This window comes from Embiotoca jacksoni, unplaced genomic scaffold (assembly GCF_022577435.1).
Source record: "Embiotoca jacksoni isolate LCO1_2020_lvr unplaced genomic scaffold, fEmbJac1.0.p SCAF_15, whole genome shotgun sequence".
NCBI classification, from domain to species: Eukaryota; Metazoa; Chordata; class Actinopteri; family Embiotocidae; genus Embiotoca; species Embiotoca jacksoni.
Window position 1 is genome coordinate 2711743 of NW_027185285.1, and position 22796 is coordinate 2734538.

The 22796-nt window shown below is 40.9% G+C and overlaps 3 protein-coding genes across 7 annotated transcripts in view; 1 reads left to right on the forward strand and 2 right to left on the reverse strand.

Annotated features, from left to right (window-relative positions):
* rhbdf1a (rhomboid 5 homolog 1a (Drosophila)) overlaps nt 1-1304 on the reverse strand; it is a 28542-nt gene extending 27238 nt beyond the window's left edge. The window contains exon 1 of one of the 2 annotated variants that reach the window (XM_069148787.1): nt 864-1304. The gene's annotated coding sequence lies outside the window, so the exon portion shown is untranslated. The remainder of the gene's footprint in view (nt 1-863) is intronic. The other variant, XM_069148788.1, reaches the window with a different exon arrangement.
* Nucleotides 1305-9448: 8144 nt separating this feature from the next.
* mpg (N-methylpurine DNA glycosylase) lies at nt 9449-12126 on the forward strand. The gene is made up of 3 exons (XM_069148805.1): nt 9449-10032; nt 10616-10820; nt 11072-12126. The coding sequence occupies exons 1-3, from the start codon at nt 9754-9756 to the stop codon at nt 11440-11442; spliced, it is 855 nt and encodes a 284-aa protein (XP_069004906.1). The 5' UTR covers nt 9449-9753; the 3' UTR covers nt 11443-12126.
* A 61-nt stretch (nt 12127-12187) lies between these two features.
* nprl3 (NPR3-like, GATOR1 complex subunit) lies at nt 12188-22756 on the reverse strand. Of its 4 annotated transcripts, none has more exons than XM_069148802.1 (14): nt 22343-22756; nt 21670-21739; nt 20536-20574; nt 19694-19826; nt 18390-18464; nt 17094-17247; nt 16891-16969; nt 16665-16802; nt 15379-15535; nt 14756-14862; nt 14391-14520; nt 13562-13751; nt 13279-13471; nt 12188-12556 (listed from the first exon to the last, which is right to left on the reverse strand). In XM_069148802.1, the coding sequence occupies exons 1-14, from the start codon at nt 22536-22538 to the stop codon at nt 12391-12393; spliced, it is 1827 nt and encodes a 608-aa protein (XP_069004903.1). In that variant the 5' UTR covers nt 22539-22756; the 3' UTR covers nt 12188-12390. The 4 variants fall into 4 exon arrangements, with proteins under 4 accessions (XP_069004903.1, XP_069004902.1, XP_069004904.1 ...); XM_069148801.1 differs by having other exon boundaries at nt 16891-16972; XM_069148803.1 differs by lacking the exon at nt 20536-20574 and having other exon boundaries at nt 16891-16972; nt 22343-22755.
* Nucleotides 22757-22796: the final 40 nt, after the last annotated feature.

Genomic DNA, 22796 nt, shown 5'->3' on the forward strand with positions numbered 1-22796 from the left:
CAAAAAGAAAACAAAGATCTGAGGACAAAACAACACTTTCAGGTTCAAAGAGGTTAAGAACAGGAAGCTGATGTGACAAGAACACGCTTGCTTGCTGCTCTTTTAAAGGCACCTTTTCCTCCTGAAATACTGCCATCAATATTAAAGCAAAGGGAATGCGTGACGCTGCCATTCACATAAAATCTCAAACTAAAAATGCATGGCTGCCTTTGAGGAGCAGGATGGTGATGCTGATGACCAGAAGAGGAAGCAAAGGAGGAGTTGGAGGAGGAGGATGAGTGAGGTCATGGTGGGACTTGGTTTTGCATGATTATTCAACAACATAGTCATTCAGGCTAAAATTTTTGTCCAAAATTATAATCAGGCTGAAGCTTTTAATCAGATAAAACAATGTTGAAAATCTTGAAATTGAAACCATCATGCCTTCGGCTCTTGGTCAAGTTCAAGTTAAAACAAAAAAGTAATTTAGATTCTCAGCCTGTCTCTCACTTTGGACATGAAGCTCATTTCACACCCCATTAATTACACTCCAATATCCCCTGAACGCGTGGGCTACAATCACACTTTTTAAAACAGGTGATTGGGCCTAAAGGTGGACCCAATTAAACGGCATGAGCACTTCAAATGGCCCACTTTAAACTCCACAAGAGCAAATGGCACAACTCTCCGCGTCCTAAATGATGCTGTGTTTATTACAGCCAGAATAATGTGGAGGATTCACATGTAGACTAAGTGATCAGTAATTCAATCGACTAAAATAAGCTTGTTTCCTCCTCGATCCCGACGCGTGAGCGCTTCCTCCGCCAGACGCCTTCCGTATGGGCGACCACAGGAGACAGTCACGATTTAATGACATAACTTACCCTTATAACAACCGGCTCAGTTGATCTCCAGCAGTGAAAAAAAATCCGGTGTGACAGATTTTTCCACGGGCAGCAGAGAAGTGATTTGTCACATCATCCTGACAGCGGCGCAGCAACAAACGCGCGTCTTTTTCCACCCAGCAGATGTTTTTTTTTTTTTTTTTTTTTTTTAAAAAGCCAATCCCGGTGCCGTAGGATTCAATCCGGTCACTCCTGGTCACAACAACAGCTCAGGCAGTCCAGGATGGTGTAGCCGAAATGTGGCTGCCGCCCGGTTCTCTGCTTCCCACCTACGGACGGAGCGTTCCCGCACTGCTCCATGGATCGACCCGGGGTAAGTTTTCTTGTGCCGGTTGTAGCCTAATTCAGTTTGGTGGAGAGTCAGCCCCGCCCTGGACTGAAGACGGTCTGTGGAGAAGGCGAGCCCGTCAAGATCACCAACCAATCGGTGCGTACACAGGGAGGCGCTGCTTCTCCCGGTTAACGGCGGTGACTAAGCGATATCCTCCGTCAGAGAGGGGTCCTGGGACTGAAACCTTCAACCCTCTCCAACTAGTCCCAACACCGAGCCACGTCAATGTCTGTGGGACCCTTTACATTAAATGTTTAATGACTATTTCACTACAGTCATACTGATCGTTTCGTAATCATTATATGTCCCAGTGGAGTAAACGAAAGGACAACTCAGTGTGCAGTTTAAATTACTGGCATAAGTAATCATGAAAACCATAAACAAGGAATAGGCTCCATAAATAATTTGGATTTTTTTTTTTTTTTTTTTTTTTAAAGGAAGATAGAAAGCATCTCATACTACTGTACCAACTGGACCGGAGGACTGTAAAAAGCCAGTGATGTCAAGTTATTTGTAATAAATAATATGTACACTGTCTCTGCTCCTATTCCTCCTAGGTTATCACTGCCACCTACATAGAGCTGTTCTATTAATATATGTTTTACGACCTAAAAATGAATTCGCCACAGTGATGTAAAATAATTGATAAAAGGTGGTACATTGTCATTTTGTGATTTCATCAGCAAAATTTGTTTTATTGTGCTTCATTTTTAATTCTATTTTTATCTAAATGTTTCATTTGGAATTTAGCACAGCCTGAAAGGTAAATTATGACAGATTTCTAGGTTAAAACGCTCAAAAATGATTACTAGAATGTGAAGAAACAACAGTTTTGTTGCTATGACAAGAACATATTGTGTCGTGTATTGTGTTGTGTTGGCATATTTAAGGAAGCTAGCCCCAGCCCGGCTCAAATCTTGACTCAAAACAGTGAGGCACTTCATCTGATACAAGGGTACTTTCATTAAAATTTAAGTGTACATTCTCAAATCTTTATCCAATAAATGACTGACAGTATTATATAATTTTGCTGTATGTAAATTGATACAACCACAGACTAAAAACAAAATAAAATTGTGGCTGCACCTGCAGAAGAAAAGCAACCCGTCTTGATTCATTTGAAGTGTGCATACTGTACATCCAGGGAAATCATTGATGTCAAAGGAGCTTTGAAATTACACACACTTCCTCTTTCATGCTGCCTAATAGTGTCAAATATGTTTATTTGGGACTGACTTCTTCAATTGTGGGAAATTGGCACACAAAAACATGAGGATTTGTGATTTTCCAATCACAGACAACCACCTTAAATCATATTCAGAAAGGCCTCACAATCATACTGCAGCCAGCCTACACAAGTGTCTAAAGCTGACATGAATAATTCTGTAATCAGTAAGTCTTTTCATTACATTGTGGAAACTGATTGACAAATTTGTTGCACAAACCTTCACATTTGCCTGCTTTTTGGTCGTTTTTTTAGACAAACCGTGCAGTGTTGCTACATGACACAATGATGATCATGACATCACATGCTATCAGTGCCAGCCGCCCATGAGCCCTGTGCTCCTATTTTAGAAAAAAATATTTGCCCTGCTTCATATAAACGGATTGTTTGTTAACTATTTTATAAATCCCACAAATTCTCTTCGCCTCAATGAGCGTGCACATACAGCACATTACAGCAGTGTCATACCAGTCTGGGGTTTGGGTCTGATGATGTTAAAATGGCTGACTGTAGCCTAAACTAAACAAGAAGGCTGTCCGAGTAGACTTAGACGGCTTTGTTAATCACCAGTGATGAGGCTTATTTGCCATCAAATCAACTCTTGCAGCCAACAAACAGTATCTGCATTCCTTTACCAATAAACAACAAATAAATAATTCAAAAAATTTGCCATTTGAGACATGATCAACAACTCAAAGATAGTATTGATCTCACCCACATCTAAAAATGTTCATGAAAAAAATCTTGACTGCTGATGGGACAAAAGACGTCTCTGCGATTATGTAACTGTGCAACTATGTAAATAATTAAATACAAATATTGTAAACTAGATAGAACTAGACGGACGGACAGACAGACAGACAGATAGAATACCAAGACTGCAATCAGTTTTCAAATGGTGGAGACTTAATTTGAGAAAATGAGGCTCCTCTCCAGGACTAACACACCCTGCTGCTCCACCTTTAATGAAAAGACCATTACAGCGCATTCCATCCTGGTTTTGGTGAAAGCTCGGATGCACCTGGGAATATTCTCCAGGAGAGAGATGGATGTTCAGGAGCACAACATTTCTGAAGTGCTGACAAGAGGCACCAAGCACGGAGCCTTCCTCAGATGATGTTTCGGGCACAGGAGTCTCAGGTTCCCGGAAAAAGTATCTCTCTTAGTTGCTTTGATCTACAAGTGCTTCTTTATTAGGAAACTCTCCACTGAATGTGTCTGACAGCACCTCTCTGCTATTAAAATAATGGTAGGGATGATCTGGTCCAATTTTATGCTGACAGGGCAAATGATTTGTTTATATTGCTGGATCAAGGGATCATTAAAGTAGCTGACCACTTTTCTATTCAATAGGATTCTCTCCTGATCTTACGGAAACAGATAAATTCAGTATATTCTAATGGGGGAAGAAGTAATAAAACCTTTAATCATTTAATAATGGATGGTTAATGTTGCAGGAGCTCATCCTTGTTCAGCAACGTTCGATTTGTTGTATATTTGTTTTTCACAATTTGAACTGGTATGAGTGTAAAAATCCACTGGAGTGACAGTACTCCTTAATTAACATTCTTTCACGCATAACACATTTCTGGGTACAGGAAATATGATAGTGTGGTTTTAAAATTTTGCAACACTTACTCCGCAGCTCTCCTCCCACAAGAAAATTTCTGCCGCAAGAATCATCCTATTATATTTTAACCAATTCCTCCAACAAGACTGGATTTAATCAGCTCAAAATGTGACGGTAAACCAAAACATACGGCGGACTGGTCTCACAGCGGCTCGCGTTTGTGGTATGAAAAGCTAGAGCTTCCTCCCAGCTTAACTTTCCTCCCCATTTTGCACCCGCGGGTGTCGTCCCTGCCAGCGTGACTGATAGCCACACTTCAAGTCAAAAATGAAGTGTGCTCCTGTTAAAGACGTGCTCCTCAACTAGGCAAAAGATAATGTTCCCACCACAGGAATGAGTTGTCAGACTTCATCAACTCTTTTACTCAACTTAGTAAGGATGGTCCACTAGCCTACCAGGACTGCCTGATTGATATACCATGGAGTCACAGTAATTAATGGTAAAATTCCTTCTGGGACTCAGGAGGGTTGAAGCTGGGTCAACTGCAGCAATTAGGAAGTGACGCAGGACCTGCAGGAGCACTCACCGACCCCCAAAGGCCCATCAATCAGACAGAGATAAAAGGGCTGAGTGCAAGGATAATGTTTAACCAAAAGGACGCAGTCAGACGGTCCATAAACAGCTTCCTCTTTCTTCAGCCGAGCAGAGGAGCAGAGGGGAGACCATCATTTCTGGGTTAGGACCAGAGGAATCTTTTTTTTTTTTTTAGCTCGTACATGGTTGACATGGTTTACCACATCTTCAAAGAGGGGGGAAAAAAATACTGTTTACTACCATGTAACGTTTTAATTGATGCTTTCCTGGGTCTATTGATTTTTACTTCAACAATGACAAAAATCTGGCTTTTCAGAGCAGAAACACATTTTAATCCACGATGAAATAACTTAAGGTTTCGTTTGCTACTAGCACTGATCACACAATCACCAGTAGGCAACTGAAGTCCCTGAATTAAAATACAGAGCATGCAGGTTTTCATTTGATGAGAGACCCCATACTGCGTGTATCACTGGTAAAAAAAAAACAAAAAAAAACCTTACAAAACACTGCAGCAGAAGGAGGCGGTTAAAGAAATCAAAGGCAGAAAGGCTTTCGCTGTGTGGTTGTGTTGTGCAGATTTAAACTCCCTTGTTTTCTATGATAAGACCAGTAAGACCCGGGAGCCAGGCAGACACCCCCCCCTCCCCCCCTCTGCCCGCCACCCGCCTGATTCAATGGTTGTTCTCTGTGAGAGCGACAGTTATGCAGTTGTGAGGTGAGACAAGACTGTTATCAGAGCAGGCTGAGAAAGGTCAGGAGGGGGGGAGCTTCTGTCCTTTAATGATCTACCAAAGCAGCCCTTAAACTCTAACTGACTCTTATATTTGTGCTTTAAAACTTCGGTGAAGTGTAAAAACTACTTTGGGATCATTTCTAGCACTGGGTAGGTTTAAAACTGGGTTCTACAGATGTTTCTCTGATGTGTGTCTCTGAAGAAAAGGTGGAAACTGAACTGTCTGAGACTTAAACTGGATGATGCACCACTAATTTTCTGTAATGCAGAGCAAACAGAAAGAAAAAAAAACACTGTATATGTGGTGTAGATATACAAAAGGAAAACCTAGTGGTGCATATACATATTTACAGTGTTCCCTAACCCGTGTTTATACACCAGTGGTTGTGTTAAAATGGGCAGGCGTCAGATTCCAGATGTGGAAAAAGACAAACCTGTTTGTCCATAAGCTGTACAGGTGTGTCAGATGAAGTAATCCTCCTGCTTCCATCTCCCAGTGAGAGCCTGGCCACCTGTGCAGCTCACAGCACACCTCTGCAGCAAACAAGAAAAGAAGCACATGAATCATTAATTGTCATCAGTAAATAATTAATGCCATCACGCAGTGAGGATGCAAATGGCTACCAGGTTTCTCCCACTAAAAGTCCTGGTAGGAAAAAAAAAAGCATCCACAGTTACATGTTTGTGTGTGAGAATGTTTCTGCTCACAAAAATAAATGAAGTTAAATGTGCACTCGACGGATTGGAAATCAATAATCCAATTAAAATATAGTATTTAAATTATCAAAAGCCAGTGATTTCCATTTTTTTGTTTTGGTGCATTAACATGATTTTTTTGGGGGGCATGTGGTCTGCAGAAGAAAATATTTTTTAAAGATAGTTAAAAAAAAACAAAAAAGTAAATTATAAGAATGCATATTTTCCAAAATACATAAACATATTTTTATCACCATGGTAAAAAGGTCTCTGAAAAAAACATTTAGACTATTACAATTAAATACAATACATCTTGTAATGAAATAAGGATTGCTGGTACTTACATTGCCGTCAAAATAATAACATGCTTTTTATGGCTCTTTTATGATGATATCATGTAAGCAACACAAATTTAAATACAGGCTATAAGACAGGACGTTGTCTCAGCTTCTCAAAAGCTATGACACGTTGCCACTAATAGTTTGTTGTTTATTTTCACCAGCAAACATCATGGACATCCTTTTTTAAATCATGACTCTCATATAAAAGAGAAGCAAACTTTCAGTCTCTCACAGTAATAATAGCACCTACTAGTTAAATTGTTTGTATTCAGTATCTGAATATCTGTTAATATTCCTGCCACACTGATGCAGGGAACTACTACTTTAAAATATTTTTTGAAAGATAAAATTAAGAAAATTAAGAAAATATAAACAAATCAAGCATTTTCTTTAAGGTGCCGATTGACTGAAGGAAAGTATTTTTATATTTTGATAAAATTGGTGGACTGCCTGACTTTTGCAGGGATGGTTTTGACATTCAGATCTAAGATATCATAAATATTATTTTAGTTAGCTCATTAGAGTCATGCGTTTGATGTAATACATTTATGGGGCAAGTTATAAACCAAAGATAGCCGTGTCAGTCTGCCACTAAAGTGAAACTATATACAGTATATAAATATATATTTTAACAGATGTCAAAACAAGCTGAAATGATCCACAGTGTGAATAAACTTAATCACGAATACGAGGAGATACTTCCTCACTCACCCTGCAAAACAAGTGCATATTGAACCCAGCAGATCAGTCCCTATTCTTTGTAGGATTCTCTGACTCATGGTGTAGTAAGATATTTTTAGTCGGGCAGCATTCTGCTCGTCCATCTGCACACACAGATGAGTCTCTGGTGTCCCTGCTCAGCGTCACGATCGCTGAGGTGGCTGCTGGAGTTGAAAACGATCCAGAATACTAAACACTGAACTGTGGCTGCTAAGATTATCAGGGCCAGTAACAATGAAAGCCGCCTGGACCGGACCGAGCAGTCGCTGCTGACAGGCAGTGGAAACACAGTCATATCAAACAATGGCCCTCACTGGTCCACCAGCCACGGCAAAGTCAACAAGCCATGCCAGGAGACTTCTACTGAACATGCTCAGCAGATTTTTGTCTGGAATTTATCGTGGCTCAATAGGCTCAGTCCTGGTCTTTATGTTCTTATCTTTCCATCAGATATGCAGCTGCACTGATACAACAATAACATGATGTTATAATCTGCTATTTGTCAATAAAAACTTTTTCAGAAAAGGAGTGACCGGATTGAGAAAAAACACAAGATCCTGGAAATGAAAACTTATAGAGTTCAGGAAACTACATTTTGGAGAGAAATAACATTTTAAAAACATAATAAAATAACACAGAATAGTAGCTTTGAAAATATTTTAAGTGGGAATTTTATGAAACTTTTTGCATAGCTGCAGTATTTAATTTACCTTTAATCCAGTGACGTGTGCCTCTCATCCATTTCTGCAAAGCCACAGAGAAGATCTGAGGAACCAAAGGAGAGAGGACTCGTTTTGATATGTGCTTCTTGTTTCTTATTTTAGATTTATGAATTAAAGTCAAAGTATGACTGAAAAATTAAAAAAAAAAAACATTTACAAAAATACTTTACATGATGTTGACTCTAAAATGGACCATTATGACATGATATTAATTATGAGCATAATATTTGGAGTATTAAAAGTGCACATTTAAAAAAAAAATGCCCCCTCTCTTTCCAGTTAGATTATTTTTATGAACACATACATTGTATAGTGTATAAAATACAGAGTTTTTGGGATACATTATTACATGTAGGCCTATCATAATGCAGAGTAATACAGATAATTATCAATACAATATTTTTCAATATGACAAAAATAATTACAGATGAGTCACAAACACAAAGTCTTTGTAGCTCATGAGTAATTTTGCACGCACTGCAAACCTGAAAAATCGTGTGTTTCTTCTGTTTGCAACTTTTTTTGTTGTAAAAGTTTTTTCAGGTAAAGTATTTGTAAAGACGGTATAGAAAGATGCAACAGCAAAGCACTAACCGAGCTGTGAAGCATCAGAGAAGGCTCCCTTGACAAAGGCTGAAGACAGAGGTGTATCAGAGCTCATTCTGTAGCTGCAGGATGTGCAGGAGGATCTGCAGCAGAACGCTGCCAAAGTACAGTTCTGCAGGGAGAAGAACATCAGAACCAAGCAAAGGCCCAAAATGTGAAGAATAGCATTGTGTTGGAAGGTTAAAACTGTAAAACCACAGCAGGAACAGACAGTATTAAATGACAATTTCCTGCAATGTAGAGAAAAAATTCCCCATCCAAGAGACCTGGTGTGCACAATACAGTACAGAGACGAAGAAGGTTCAAATAAAACCAGCTGCAAAGGAGAAAATGATCCCTTCTATTGTTCAACGCTGCAAAATGATCAACCTGAAGAAGCTGGATTGATTACGGATGTCTTTTAGAGCTCCATCTGCTGCTGCAAAACGCTGAAAAGAATCTCCAGAGAAAGATTTAACAATTGGTTTTACTCCTGTGCTTTAATCAGATTTTTTTTTTTATTAATATAAAAGTATTTTTCCACCATTTTCAATCCTCAACCTGTGTTTACTTTGTCTTTTTTTTGTGCATGAAAACCATCTACATGTTTGAAATATCAAAATATCTGCAGTTGATTCATTAATTCACGTCTTCCTCTTGTATCAACGCAGCCATGTGCCGTTTACAATCCGCACTTTGCCTCCACAACAGCAACACGACACACTACTGCTTTCCTCAGGAAAGTCTGCAGCAGGAGCATGTCACGCGCTGTTAACTCCTCCAGACAGCCACATGGACCCGCGGTGCCCGGGGCCAATTTGGCGCCATGCACTTCCTGGGCAAACGCAGCGGAGAGCACGACGGGCTCTATTTATAACATGTTATTATCCTAATGAGGCAGAAAAGATAAGACAGCAGCAGGAAAAGGGCCACAGGTTGTTGTTGTTTTTTTTTTTTTTTTTTTTTATCTGTCAGCGAAGTGGATGTTGGGCTTACAAACATGAAGGCACCACTGGACGGAGAAGTCACGTCATGTGTGAGACAACACAAGATGGACGTTCCTCCTCGGTGACGGTCTTAACAGGAAGTGCTAATTATTGCAACATAATCCATAGTCAAACAATGATTGAATATCCGTCAGCTGCAGGAAAAGGTGCGCTGTCCCTTTAAGGAGATTCATAATAGTCATTTACTTCCTGTGCGCTGGTGCGCGGACGGCTCCTTCGCTGGAAAAAACAAGACTTTTAATAAATGATTCGGAACACGTTTTAAATATAGCGATATAAATATGTTGCTGGGTTTATGAAGCTGTCTTTGCTCAATTTTAGCTCGTAATTTGCGGTAAGGTTATGGCAGGGAGAAAAAGAAAGACGCCAACATTGGCAGCAGCAGCAGCAGCAGCCGACCAACACAACAACCGCACTGTAAAAGCTTCACCTACCAAACTGAAGAAGAAGAAGGAGGAGAAGAAGGAGGAGAAGGAGGAGAAATCCTCTCGGAGGGAAAATCCTCAAAATGTCGAGACGGAGCGAAGCCACTATTTCACCGGGGACGACCTGCAGCACAGACTGGGAGAGGAGTTTTTCCAGCAGCCCTGCGTCAGTTTGGCAAAAGCATTCCTCGGCAAGGTGGTGCAGTCATCTCACCTCACTTTTACATGCAGTTGTTTTGAGTCGGGGATGATTCCCGAAAGCCATATAATGCGCTGCACAGGGTGCGCTTGTGCTCATGTTTGTGCCGGTGCAGCTTAAAAGGTTCGGAAAAGTCCGAACCAGGCTTGAAATCACAAGATGATACGCAATTTCTTGTTTTGTCAGAGCTGCACAGACCTGAGACAGCACAGCCTCACAGGGAAGTCCAGCCACTTCTGGTTACTTTGGATTTCATTACAGGAGGCTCATTAATGTCAGCTCAGCCTCTTCTATCCTTCGGAGAGGTAAACCTCCGCAGCCTTGCAAAACTGTGTGAAATACACCCAAACGGTCCCATCCTCAGATGTTTGGCTTTGCAGGATCAACAGTCTAACACCAAAACGTTCAGTTTACGGTGACGGAAATCAGAAAATACTTAACTTTGCAAAGGTTGAAGCAGAGATTTTGTTGTTGTTGTTGTTGTTGTTGCTTTATTGTTTAGTAGCAAGTAGTAGTACAAAACTAATGCACTGACTCCTCGCAATACAAACAGAATCTTGATTGTCCTTTGTCCCTGCAGGTGCTGGTCCGCAGGTGTGCAGATGGCACTGAGCTACGAGGCAGAATAGTGGAAACTGAGGCCTACCTCGGAGGGGAGGACGAGGCCTCCCACTCAGCGGGAGGCAAACGCACTGAGAGGAACACCGCCATGTTCATGAAGCCAGGCACTATCTACGTGTATACAATCTATGGCATCCACCTCTGTATGAACGTGTCCAGTGAAGGTAACAGTACTACCCACTCAAATACATGTTATGGCATATTAATGTGTGCATATTCATATATTTTTTTTGGCCTCCTGAGGTATGCAAATGCAAAAAAAATTAAAGTTGTTAGGAAGCCTGTTTTGGTTTAGAGTGTTTGCCATTCATACAACATTCAACAGTGTTTTCTATCATCAGTGGGTAAAGGGCAAAAGGAAGGAGACGGAGTGGAGCCTTGCTGACTGATGCATATTGTGTGCTGTGCTACTCAGGGGACGGCGCTGCCGTGCTGCTGCGCTCACTCGAGCCCCTGCAGGGTCAGCACGTCATGAAGCAGCAGAGGGCAGCCAGACGCAAAGAGGGAGCCCGTCAACTGAAAGACAAAGAGCTCTGCAACGGGCCTTCGAAGCTGTGCCAGGCTCTAAATATACCCCGCTGTTTTGACCGGCGCGACTTAGCCGCAGACCCAGAGGTGTGGCTGGAGAGGGATCAGGACACGAGTCCAGCAAAACCCCAGGATGTAGTATCAGCCCCGCGCATCGGGATCGAATCCCACGGGGAGTGGGCCAAGAGGCCGTGGCGGTTTTATCTACGTGGGCACACGTGTGTTAGCGTTGTGAATAAAGAGGCAGAGAGACAGTGAGACAGTCTCTGTCTGGAAAGGCCATGAACGGTTTAGGTCCCTCAGATGTGCAGTCCGACACAGGACAGCACAATGTCAAAAAGGACCTGAAATGAATCAGCCATCTGTTCTGTCTGTGGAGTTAAAACATTTAGGCAGAATACAAACTTAAGAAGTTCCTCCGTGTCCTGATGCGATACACTACATCTTAAACATATGAAATCAAATAGTTTGAAATGAATCCATTATATTTTTATAATTTTGTAGTTCTTTGAAAATCAAGATGGGAGAATGAAGTCCATGATTCGCGAAAATTCTCAATTATACAAGATGTTTCTCATCCATTTTGTAAGCTGCATTGTATTTATAGTACTGATGCAAGATTGTACTGAAAACTAACTACACTAAAGAATTTGAGTAAAATTGTCCCGAGTCGTAACCTTTACACACTTTTTGTTTCGTATGTATTTTTTGTATAAACATTCACACTCAGGAGATTCTCCCCTCAATGATTTTACAGATGTTTGGGACGCTCCGTTTCCCTCGTAACACAAACAGCCTGTCTGATGTTTAGACTCTTCCCTTTCTTGCAGTCTTTCTCTCCCCACCTCGGGGACTCCTAAGGTGAGTTAGCTGGAGGTCTGGAATGATCATTACTCACTGTGCCCCTCTAAGGCCAGCACAGATGATCTAACACATCTGGGACAGGGGAAGACAAAGTCAAACTAAACCATCTAATATTCACAGTGAACCCTGAAGGCACGTCTGGTATGTACAAAATAATTTAATATTGTAAACAAACATTTGGCTCATGAAGAAAGAAAAAAACAAAACACTTTCTACATTTTGTAAATCTGCACACGTTAATGCCATCATGTCATTTTGTTTTAAAACATCTTTTGAGCTGTGAGCGCCGCAGGCTTTTTACCTGCTGTCAAACTGACATATTTTCCAGTCGGTGTGCCGTCCCTACTCCATGGGTGACTGAAAGATTGAAATAATGGGATCCTCGTGGTTGGTCACCACAAGGACACTGCGGAACTTGTCAAGCAGAGTCTTGAGCTGCGAGCGCCTCATGTTCTCGTTGTACATAATCTCTTCCAGGTGGTGGTGTCCCCGAAAATAGTGCAGCAGCCTGAAAGCAGTCAACATAACACGCACGAAAAATGAGTTTCGCTAAATCATTAGCAGAGGAAATCAGCCATGAGACAGCACTTTTGCGGCTCCAGCGACATTTTACATTACTGCGCAGTGACTAGAGCGGAACATTGATTATGAGATTGATTAGCTTTCCAGACGGTTTCTTTTTTTTCTTTCTTTTTTTTTTTAATACGTACAAAATCACAACATTTTTCGATTAAATTGCCCAATATTCTCTGAGAGCAATTAGAATAACTTTACTTTCCAAATCACTGCACAAATGTCCTCCTATTCCCGGAGAGATGAAGCCTACACAGTGATTTATAAAGTCATGAGTCACTGGATGTGATGTTCCATATGTTTGGCGGCCCACATCGACCGAGTGACAGCAGCAATTGTGAAATTTACTGCACGTTACACTGCAAGATGGATTTAATAAAATGTTGCTCGCAATCTGTGTCACACTGTACGACACCAGCTGGAGGAAATTTGGGCCGTGCAGAGAAATCACGGCACTATTGTCCAAAGAGAAAAGTGGAAGGACGTCATCAGTTCACATCCTCCAAACCTCTGAAACTGCAACACAACAATAAACAAAAACTAGCGGAAGTAATCTGATTGTGTAAAAACAAAAGAACCAGGGCAAGCTGAAAAAAAAAAAAAATCATTTTCGTCCTTAAAGCACACTCACTCTGGTTAAAGAAGAACTTCCATTACCTGGCAAACATGCGCAGGTCCTCTGGATTTTGAGCGGCTGGGATGTTAAGAATAACCTGCCTCTCGTGCTCCGACAGGCTGGCGAGCAGCGTCTCGGTCATCCTCTTGTTGAGCGGGGAGTCTCCGCCGGGCAGCAGCTCAGCACTTGAGTTGTCCATGCTGGGACTGGTTAGGGTCATGTCATCGCTGCTGGCTACACACGAGGAGGACAGAGACGTTCATACAATATGTATCGCCTTGTTACACCTGTAAGACCAGAGGAGACGGCTGAAGGGGGACGTACTCGGCGAACCGAAACTGAGCGCGCTCGGCGTGCTGAGGCTGCGGCCTCCGACTCTGGCAGCCAGCGGAGGGTCTTCATCCCTCAGCCCGGGCTCGTCCTCGCTGGGCGGCACCAACAGGCAAACATACGTGTGCAGCTGGGTCAGGAGGCGGCGTTGCAGCATCCACACCACCATCTGAATGAGCTGGGCCTGGGTCAAGGAGGACAGCGGCAGACGGTGAACGAGTGGAGCTCAACATGCTCACGTAACCAGGTCAAACATGCCCGAGGGCACCGAACAAGCTCAAAATAGAGCCGCTAGAAAAGAGCCACGGCTCTCGTTCTCATGAAAAATGGAGGACGCCGACGCCGGAGTTGATGTCCCTTTGACATTTATAATTCATCTCCTGAAGCTGGGCCAAAACAAGATGGGTCGTCGGAGAACAGCAGATGGTCCCTGCTCTTACAATCCGGTGTATTAATTTACAGGAGCGTCCCTATATAGACTAAGGATTTACCAGGAAACTGTACATTACTTACTGAATTACTAAATACGTTTAGTTTTGTACATAATGTCAGTCAACTATTCTTCAAACAAGATTCATACTTCCATAAATCAGTTCATTTTAAGAACGTTCATTTTGATTTATATTTATTGTTTTCCCTTCTGCTTCTGAGAACAAAAAAACAAAATATACAAATCTTGATTATTTTACCATATGGGGGAAAAACCAGAAGACACAATTTTAAAACCGGAGTGATTATCTCTCTTTTTCACAGACCTCTGTAATAGATTTATTATGAATATTTACTACATTTTATAGTATTCAAACTGTGACAGTAGTCCTACCTCCTGTGCAGGAGCTTCCAGGGGGTTTCTGAACTCAGCCAGCGAGACAGGCAGTGAGAACTTGGCTAACATGGAGGGCAGATCATGACCAGGAAACTGCTGCGCAAACTGCTCAGCCAATGGGGAGTATCTATTCAGGGAGAAGTGGCACATATTATTTCACAACACAGAGACCTTTCATTAACGCAGCTTTTCTTTAAAATTCATTAATTCTGTAAGTCTTGTCAGAAGCAAAGGTTTTAGAAATCAGCATTTAATATAAATAAGGATGTGCTTTTTAAGCTTCTCTTTATGAGGCAATGGGGTGAATGAGTGCAGAGCAATATTATGTTCTTCAGTAACTGCCTTGTATCATAAATACTCACAGGGAGATGTTGGCATGTGGAGACAGCATGTAGACGTTGTTCTCACACAGCGGGTAGATGATGATCGCTTTGCCCCAGTAGACCAAGTGAGCAGCAATTTGAAAGATCTGAGGGAGAAAATAATCTTAAAGTGAAAAGAAACTGGATCTGAAGGAGCAAATGCTTTGCAAGGAAAATGTATGAACTCCTCAGATGGGAACTTTGTTAGATTTGTATGACTTACATTGTCCACTAGATGGCAGTACGGCACCAACAATACTGTACAGTAACCTCTCTGGCTAATCATTTTTTAATGGTACATAGCACTCAGACATACAATATGATATGACTCCAATCGTTGTACTAATTGCACCCCATTTTTACATTTCATTATTGGTCTAATCAAGTGCCAAATCAAACAAAAGGGTTTTTCAGTCCTCTAATATTATTCATAAACTGCACGTATGAATGACATTTTTTTTTTCTTTTGTGTGTTGCAAAGCAATCAGCACGTTCTTTATTTGCTAAATTGCTGCTAAATGAGCTTAATCATCACAGACTTCAAATGCCCGATAAAGTCAGAGAATGACATCAGGTGTTTAAAAGAGTAAAGCGGATGCAGGTATAGTGTGACAGTTGTGCACCTGCAGTAAGGCCAGATCTGCATCCTGGGCGAGCTGCTGCAGGTTTTTTACAGCTGAGCAGGTCTTGATGAGGCGCACCATCGCAGGCGAGCAGTCCAGGGGAAGCTGGCTGAGCAGCGCTTTCTCATTTTCCAGCAGCAGCAGGGCGTGATAGGGTCTGCAGGAACCAACACATGGGACAGAATGACTCCCCCCCCCCCTTCAATAGAAGCCAGCGCCAGTATGTACAAGTAGAGTCTGTACATGTATCCATACGCAGACATACCATTTTGATTAAATAAATATTACATCATATATCTGCACATCTTTTAGGATCTCATGGCTGAAACTCACACATTTATTTCCCCTTTGCACATTTTGTTTAGCTTTAAAAGACTGAATTTACTAGGAGACAAACATTTGCAATTAAGCTGGGGTGTCAACAGGTGGCAGTATTGCCCACAGAAACCTTCGCATGGTTTCTTACAGTGCGTTAAATGGTAAGTAAAACCTCAGCTCACAAAATACACAGCGCTTAAAACCCAGCTGTTAAAGACACTTCTTAGACAAAACGACCTGGCGGGAGATTAAACGGTCAGTTTCAAGGGTCAGATATTTTTATTTGACTGTGTGAGCCGACCTGAGGGTTCAACGCTGCATCCAACAACACAGAGCAGGTGGGATTTTAACAAGGCTGTGCTATTTGACACTCTTGTAAATGTCTACACTGGCTGGCCAACTCAGTGCGTGTGTGCGTGTATGTGTGTGTAAAGTTTCTCCCTTGTTGTTATAATTATTTTTACTCCATCAGGTCAGTTATATTATACTTGTTTGTCACAGACTTAACAATTTTTTTTTAAATATTATTAAATCGATTTTTAGTAGAGTGTACATACATAACTAATATAAGGCTAAATTTAGGAAAGCAGTAATTAAAAAGTAATTGTATTGTAAAAACACTGACATTTGTGGGAAAAATAGAAAGATATAACTAATAGAATAAGTTATACATTGTTAATGAGGTCGTTCGTATTTAAGATCTTAATGTTATTTTAAGGGTTGCGTCTGAAAAAGCATCTGTGATAAGGCTTGTAGTAACGCCTGCATGTGTTTATGCTGCGTGAGGGGGGCTGTTGGGTGGAGTATCTGGTTGGTGGCGATAGGCCGTTTTTAGCATCCTGCTGCTGATTGAGGTGTTGTCAGAAGCATCATAGCAGGAACTTGTGAAATTGCCCCGTGTGATTTACTGTACACTTCCGAGGAAACTTCAAGTGAAATGAAATGTGTACAAAGAAATCCAAACATACCGTATAGCCTTCAGGCTGCGCTCTAATGCCTCTGGGGGGATGTGGTTGCCGCCGATCCTGTGGATCTTGTGCGGTAAACAGAAGCTCACCTCCAGCCAGTTGTTGATGTGTAGTCGCACCACACCAGTCGTACAAAGACTGAAAAAACCATCCGTATCAGAAAAGGCTCTATGAACAACAAGATAAATGTATAATGTGCAGGTTAAGACAAAAACACAACACGCACCTGTCGTACACCTCCTTCAGGTCCCTGGCGAGTTTACATTTGGGAAGAATTTGCCTGAATGGGGACTGGGGGCTTCCATCTGCTGACATCAGGAGAAACAGGAAACGCTGTCAAAATATACTGTGAAATATGAACTATATCAGAACAATATTACCATGCTGTTAAGCTGCCCAGAAACATTCTATGTGACATGTGGCTCTCACTCTCAGTCATGGTGGTGATCTCCTCCTGGACCGCCAGCATGAGTTTGGCCTCGCGGGTCAGGTACTGGCAGCGGCGCTCCTCATGCTGCAGGGCGATGGCGATGCGGCGCGACAGGTTGTGCATGCAGCTGATGACAGACGGGTCAGCGTTTGCCTGTAGAGGCCGACACCGTTTTAATAGTGTAACTTTGACAAAGACTTCTCAGTATTATGTTATATTATTCTGGAGGAACAACGTGAGTGCATCAGTTCACATTCATATTCATTTCCTCTGGCATTTCCAGGTTTGGCCCAATTTCATTTTAATTTCATCTTTTGAGTATTGTTTACTGCTCATGTATATATGCGTGTGGTTTTGGCTTAATATTGTTTTTCATATAAATCATTTTCTTTCTTTCGTTTTGTCATAAATGACTTAAACGCTTCAAGTCTGTCCGTTTGTTTTAATTAAATTTTACGTTGTACGGCACTTTGGCAGTATTTCTATGTACTATGTGAATAAACCTGACTCAAGTTCACATTCATGTCAAACATTAAACTGTGAAATATATATGTGCAGTTAATATTTTAATGGACTTTGAGCGCCTCATGTGAGATAAAGATTGCAGCATGCAAAACACTTAAAAATGTATGAAACTTTAAAAGATGTGCGTGAAAGACTTAAGATAAGTATCCAAGGATATAATTAATACAGAATTATTGTAACTCTTGTGCAAGACACTATAAAAGCCCTGCAATACTTCCTCTCACTTATAATATTCAGAATGACCTTATCCTTTACTTTTCATCATCTCTTCTATATTTCTATAGTTTAGCAGTGGCGAAATTGCTTACTTTGATTTCAAAAACCTAAAAATTCTTTCTGTCACGGACTATTGTTGTTTTGGAGGTCTCCTCAGTACAACTATCAAAGTTGCTACCAAAACATGACGGAGCACTTTTGCAGTCTCTCAGCTGCACCGGGTCTTACTGGGTATAATGACTCAGCACGGGTGGGAACGGGCTGCGCCTTGTTGCACAGCATGATTAAAAACAATAAATTGTCCCCTCCCTCTTCACGTTTTCTCACAGATAGAGTATTCTGGAATATTATCACACACACACACACGCCCCTCCCATTCATATTATTGATAACAAAATCTACAGTGTCCCACCCACAGACAGCCAAATTAAAGTTAAAACATCAGTTTAAGCTTTACTTTTCATTTTAATCTGTATACTTACAGCAAACTGGTATTTTTAATAACACAGACAATTACAATGTAAATCTTTTTCTTTTTTTTTTTTTTTACATACCCTCAGTGCAAACACCACATTGAATAAGATCATTGTAGGCATTTCTCTCTTAGGTGAAGGATCTGTTTTAGAAACCTGCAAAAACAGACATTATTTTTCACAAGATCAAAAAATAAAAGTCTCAATCTACAGTCTGTTCATTTAGATATGATATAGTCGATATTTCAACTGACAAATAGAGTACAGGGACATTTTTAAATAGCACATTAATGTAGGGCAACAACAATTATTTGAATTGTTAATATTAACAATTAATTCAATATTGCTTGATCTGACAATTCATTTTTTCAGATAAATTTTTTTCATATAATGAAATTATATGAAATATCCAAAATAACTAGGCAGAGATGAAAAGTCTGTCTGTCATTTGACAAAAGAAAGTTTAACTTTTTTTTTTTTTTTATCATGCCATTGAAGTAAAAGGGGAGGAACCAATTAAAGCTCCACCCCCACCGTGTTACACAACCCTGTAAACCAGCTGTATACAAATACACCACTGTCACAACAGAAATGTTGAGTTCAGGCTGAGACTGTGGAAGAGGAGTGCTGAATGACATCTACATCCATTTTTAACATTAGTCTCAGTAGAAGTTCTTGTATTGCATGACTGTACAACACGTTACTTTCACTGGAGGATCTGTTGATGGAATATTGAATTGCTAGATAAGTTTCAACATCTTGTAACTGTGAAATACCCTCATCAACACATGCAGTGAATTATCAGACTAAAAAGCTGTCAAGTCTACGGCATCGCATTAATAAGGATAAGAATAATTATGACATCAAAATAGAATTTAGGGTTGGTGTTCACTGATATGATCTGGACAGTGTGTTACACAGAGTAAAGTAACAGCGACTGCAAAACACTCATTAAAAATTGCCGTAGCTGCTGATTAAAACTTTTTAAAGTAATGATTCTTCAAACTGTATATCCCACTTATTCTGCTGCACTCCTATTCTGTATGGAACTGGTTTGAATCCACAATATTTGTTCCACCAGATGGGGGAGGAAGAGAGTATGACGTGCAGATTTTCTTAACAAGTCATGAGAAAACATCTTGATTACACTTGCAGAAAAATGCTGAATTTAAAAAAAAAAAAAAAAAAAATCAGGCTTCATGTTTTTCTTCCTGGTAAAAGGACTTTTTTTTCCTTCCAGCTGTCACTGACATGGGAAATGTTGGATTCCTTTGTATAATGTTTTATGGTTCTGTTGTAAGGACTTTACTATGTTACGGGCCCTGAAATAACCGGTGTAGTGATGTGGAGCAACATAAATAAAATTGAATTGAATTTGTTCCAACCTGAATGATGGGAGGATGCTGAAGCAGGGTGGGGTGACCCACAAACCGAACATTGTCTATCTTCAGTTCAAACTTCTTTCCGCATATGTCAGATTTGGTGGCCAGGATGGTGGCGAGGATGATGTCCGAGAACCTCAAAGAAGGAAGAACAGACTCGGTAAGAAAGTGTGCAGGGTGGGAAGAGAAGTGACAACAGCTGAGACGATTCAGAAAGTTTCAATTAGCTCAGTTTGCTTGCACGTTTTCACATTCCTGTCTATCAGAGGGGTTGCATTAATCAGATGCATCTGGCTGGAATGTAATCGAACAATCAGTGTAAATTAAAAAAAAAAAAAAAAAAAAAAGCTTGTGTGGCTACTGGAGAGGAGAAAAGCGGAAGAGGCTTCCTTGCAGAAAAAGTGAAATCGCTGTATGAATGAAGAGTGTGAAAGACTCATGCTGGTTCGACTTAAGTAACTCATGCTGCGATCAGAGGGATAAAAATCAAGGTGTTAACTTACAGAAAAAAATTAAACACACTACGGACTTACTCCACCACCACAATTGGAAAGAATGTGCAGCAGCAGATTTATTGTAGTTGAGCTATTGATTTGAATTTTGTTCTGTAATGCCGAGTCTACGCGCAAGAGGTAATATAATCAATGTGAATTAAAACTTTATTGATAGTCTTTTTTTTTTTTTTTCAACCCAAGCCCTCATTCAACCTCTATTGATCGTTCACAAGGATTTTACTGGGACTAGGGTTGGAGATCCATAGAAGACACAAACATGAAAAGAAGGGGATAAAAAGACAGGGGTGATCTAAGCGAAGAAAAAGGTGGTTGATAATTATTTGGTCTTACCCTGCTACCAACTGTTCGTCAGTTAGTGGAGATTGTTCTCTGAAATGGGAATTGGGCCACAAAAAAAGAAGAAAAAAAGCAAAGAAAAGGGAAAATGCAACACACAGTTGGGCTAAATGCATAAAAATGGACATCAAAACAACCCGAACAAACATGTGATACTGTGATGTGAAAATGCTTGTTTACCCTGATTAAGCCCTCATGTCAGTAACAGATTTCTTTCTTTGAACAGTTTCTATATTTAACTGAGCTTAAAACCCAGAATAAAACTGTCATAAAGGCCACTAAGATTTCGAACAGGAATCAAAAAATATACTATTAAGTATATGCAGTCATGACCAGCCACTTAAATACTGCAAACCACTTTAAACTAAATATTTTCATGAATGTCAACTAACATTTAAACATGCTAAAAAAAAAAAAAGATACATATTCCATGACTTGCGCCAAAAAATATTAAATCCCACGACTTTCCTGGTCCTGATCAGCAAATGAAACCTAGTTTATTCAACTTTATAAACAGTACTTAATGATATAACGTATTTTCGTAAAACAAGCCCTCCCTCCTCCGTTATTTTTTTGGCTTATGGAAAACCCTGAAATGTCAACATTTAAAGTTTTGTATCTCTGATTGACAGCTTCTGGCCCCAACATGAAGTTTTAGCTTAAAAAGGCACGTAAAAACAACCAGCGCCCTCAATCTCACTGGCACAGCAAGCAAAATATCAAATCATCTAAAAGTGGCGGGTTACAAGCTTTTTCCTTCTTCACCAGTTCAGATAAGCGAAGCACATTCAAACAGCAGCCGGAGCTATTACAAACTTGAGACACATAGTGAGGTGATAGGTTTACATTTTGAGGTCACACTCATTCAAGATTTTGTTTAATGTTCTGAAATTGTAATCAAAGCTCAGCCACAAATAAACTACATGCCAGCTTGTGTATTTCTGTTGAAAAAAAACAAAAACAAACAAAAACAATGTGTTGTTGGGTGGGAGGGGAAAAAAACAAAAACAAATCAAAAGCAACGCGGAGGAAAACATAATGAGCGCAAAAAGCTCATTTGGATCTCAGAACAGGCAATCGTCAATTTATGAACCCATGAATACTATAGATGAAGACCAAATAAATTACCTTGAATCACCATCCTGTTCATCAGGAGTATCCCCAGTTGTGTTCAGTGCGTACGGACTCCGTTGTTTTCCTTGTGGGCAATTTCAGAAAGTTAGTCATTATAACCATTAGAGAAAAAAAAAAAAAAACACATGTTAGGTTCACAATATTGTTCCCAGTCAAGAACCGAAAACAAATACAAACAAATATAACACGGTCACCAACTTGTGCAAGATCATTTTTCAGGTTCAAATGGTTGGGCCGCAGTTTGCCGCTCTCTTTCTCAGGGCTGGTAGGGGACAAACTTTTTGGGGAAATTCAGTTTCCAGTGTTTTGGCATGTTGTCGCGATTTAAACTACCACTTTCTTATTAAGCCCCAGCAGCGATCAAGGCAGTGATTGTCTGGCTTTAACCGCTGTTGGGCGACCACGAGGGTCAGCACACCCGGCGTTGATCACAAGCGGCCAGGTGAAAGTACAGGTGAACAACAGACACAGGAAAATCTCATTCAACACAAACATGTGATGGTGAGGGTTACAGTCACCGCTGAACGAGCCTTGCGGGATTATACTGCGAGGTGTTTGTTCCACTATGCATTTCCTGTAGGTAGTGCAATGAAGTGATCTCCAGAGAGCGCAGCAGCCGGGTGTTTCGTTAAATGTCTCCGCTTTGATGCTGAACGCCAACACCCACCTGAAAGAGACGACGGACATTCAGCGACTCTTTGGAAAGGATATCGAAACAGCAGTCTGTTCCCTCGGCTGCCGGAGCTGACCAGTATGACGCTGATAGGGCTGGTTTTGTCGCCGCTTTTGTATGCGCCGCTCTGGGGCTGACTGTACATGGACTTTCGGTCGTCCGAGGACCCGGCCGACGGGTTGAGCATCATGTTAGCATTCTCGCTAACGCCGAGTTAGCCGCCTGCGACACAATAAAGTGTGACGGGGAACGTTTTACTTGCTTCAGCTCGTGATAAAGTTCGCCGCATACGGACACCAACCCGAGATCAATTACAGTCTACCGAGAGTTAACTTTAAGGCCCGGCTATGAAGTCCTCACCCTACCGCACATCCATCCACTGTACTGTTTGGATTGTTTTGTGTCTCCTTGAAAAATGTCCGGCTGGAACAAGGAAGGCGGCGAAAAA

Coding starts and splice junctions, on each gene's coding strand:
- nprl3 (XM_069148801.1), bottom strand. CDS start 22,538: ATGATGCTCAACCCGTCGGCCGGGTCCTCGGACGACCGAAAGTCCATG. Junction 19,827..20,535: donor GACGAACAGTTGGTAGCAGG/GTAAGACCAAAT, acceptor TCCTTCTTTGAG/GTTCTCGGACATCATCCTCG. Junction 17,248..18,389: donor ATGTGGTGTTTGCACTGAGG/GTATGTAAAAAA, acceptor CGGCCTCTACAG/GCAAACGCTGACCCGTCTGT.
- mpg (XM_069148805.1), top strand. CDS start 9,754: ATGGCAGGGAGAAAAAGAAAGACGCCAACATTGGCAGCAGCAGCAGCA. Junction 10,033..10,615: donor CAAAAGCATTCCTCGGCAAG/GTGGTGCAGTCA, acceptor TTGTCCCTGCAG/GTGCTGGTCCGCAGGTGTGC. Junction 10,821..11,071: donor TATGAACGTGTCCAGTGAAG/GTAACAGTACTA, acceptor TGTGCTACTCAG/GGGACGGCGCTGCCGTGCTG.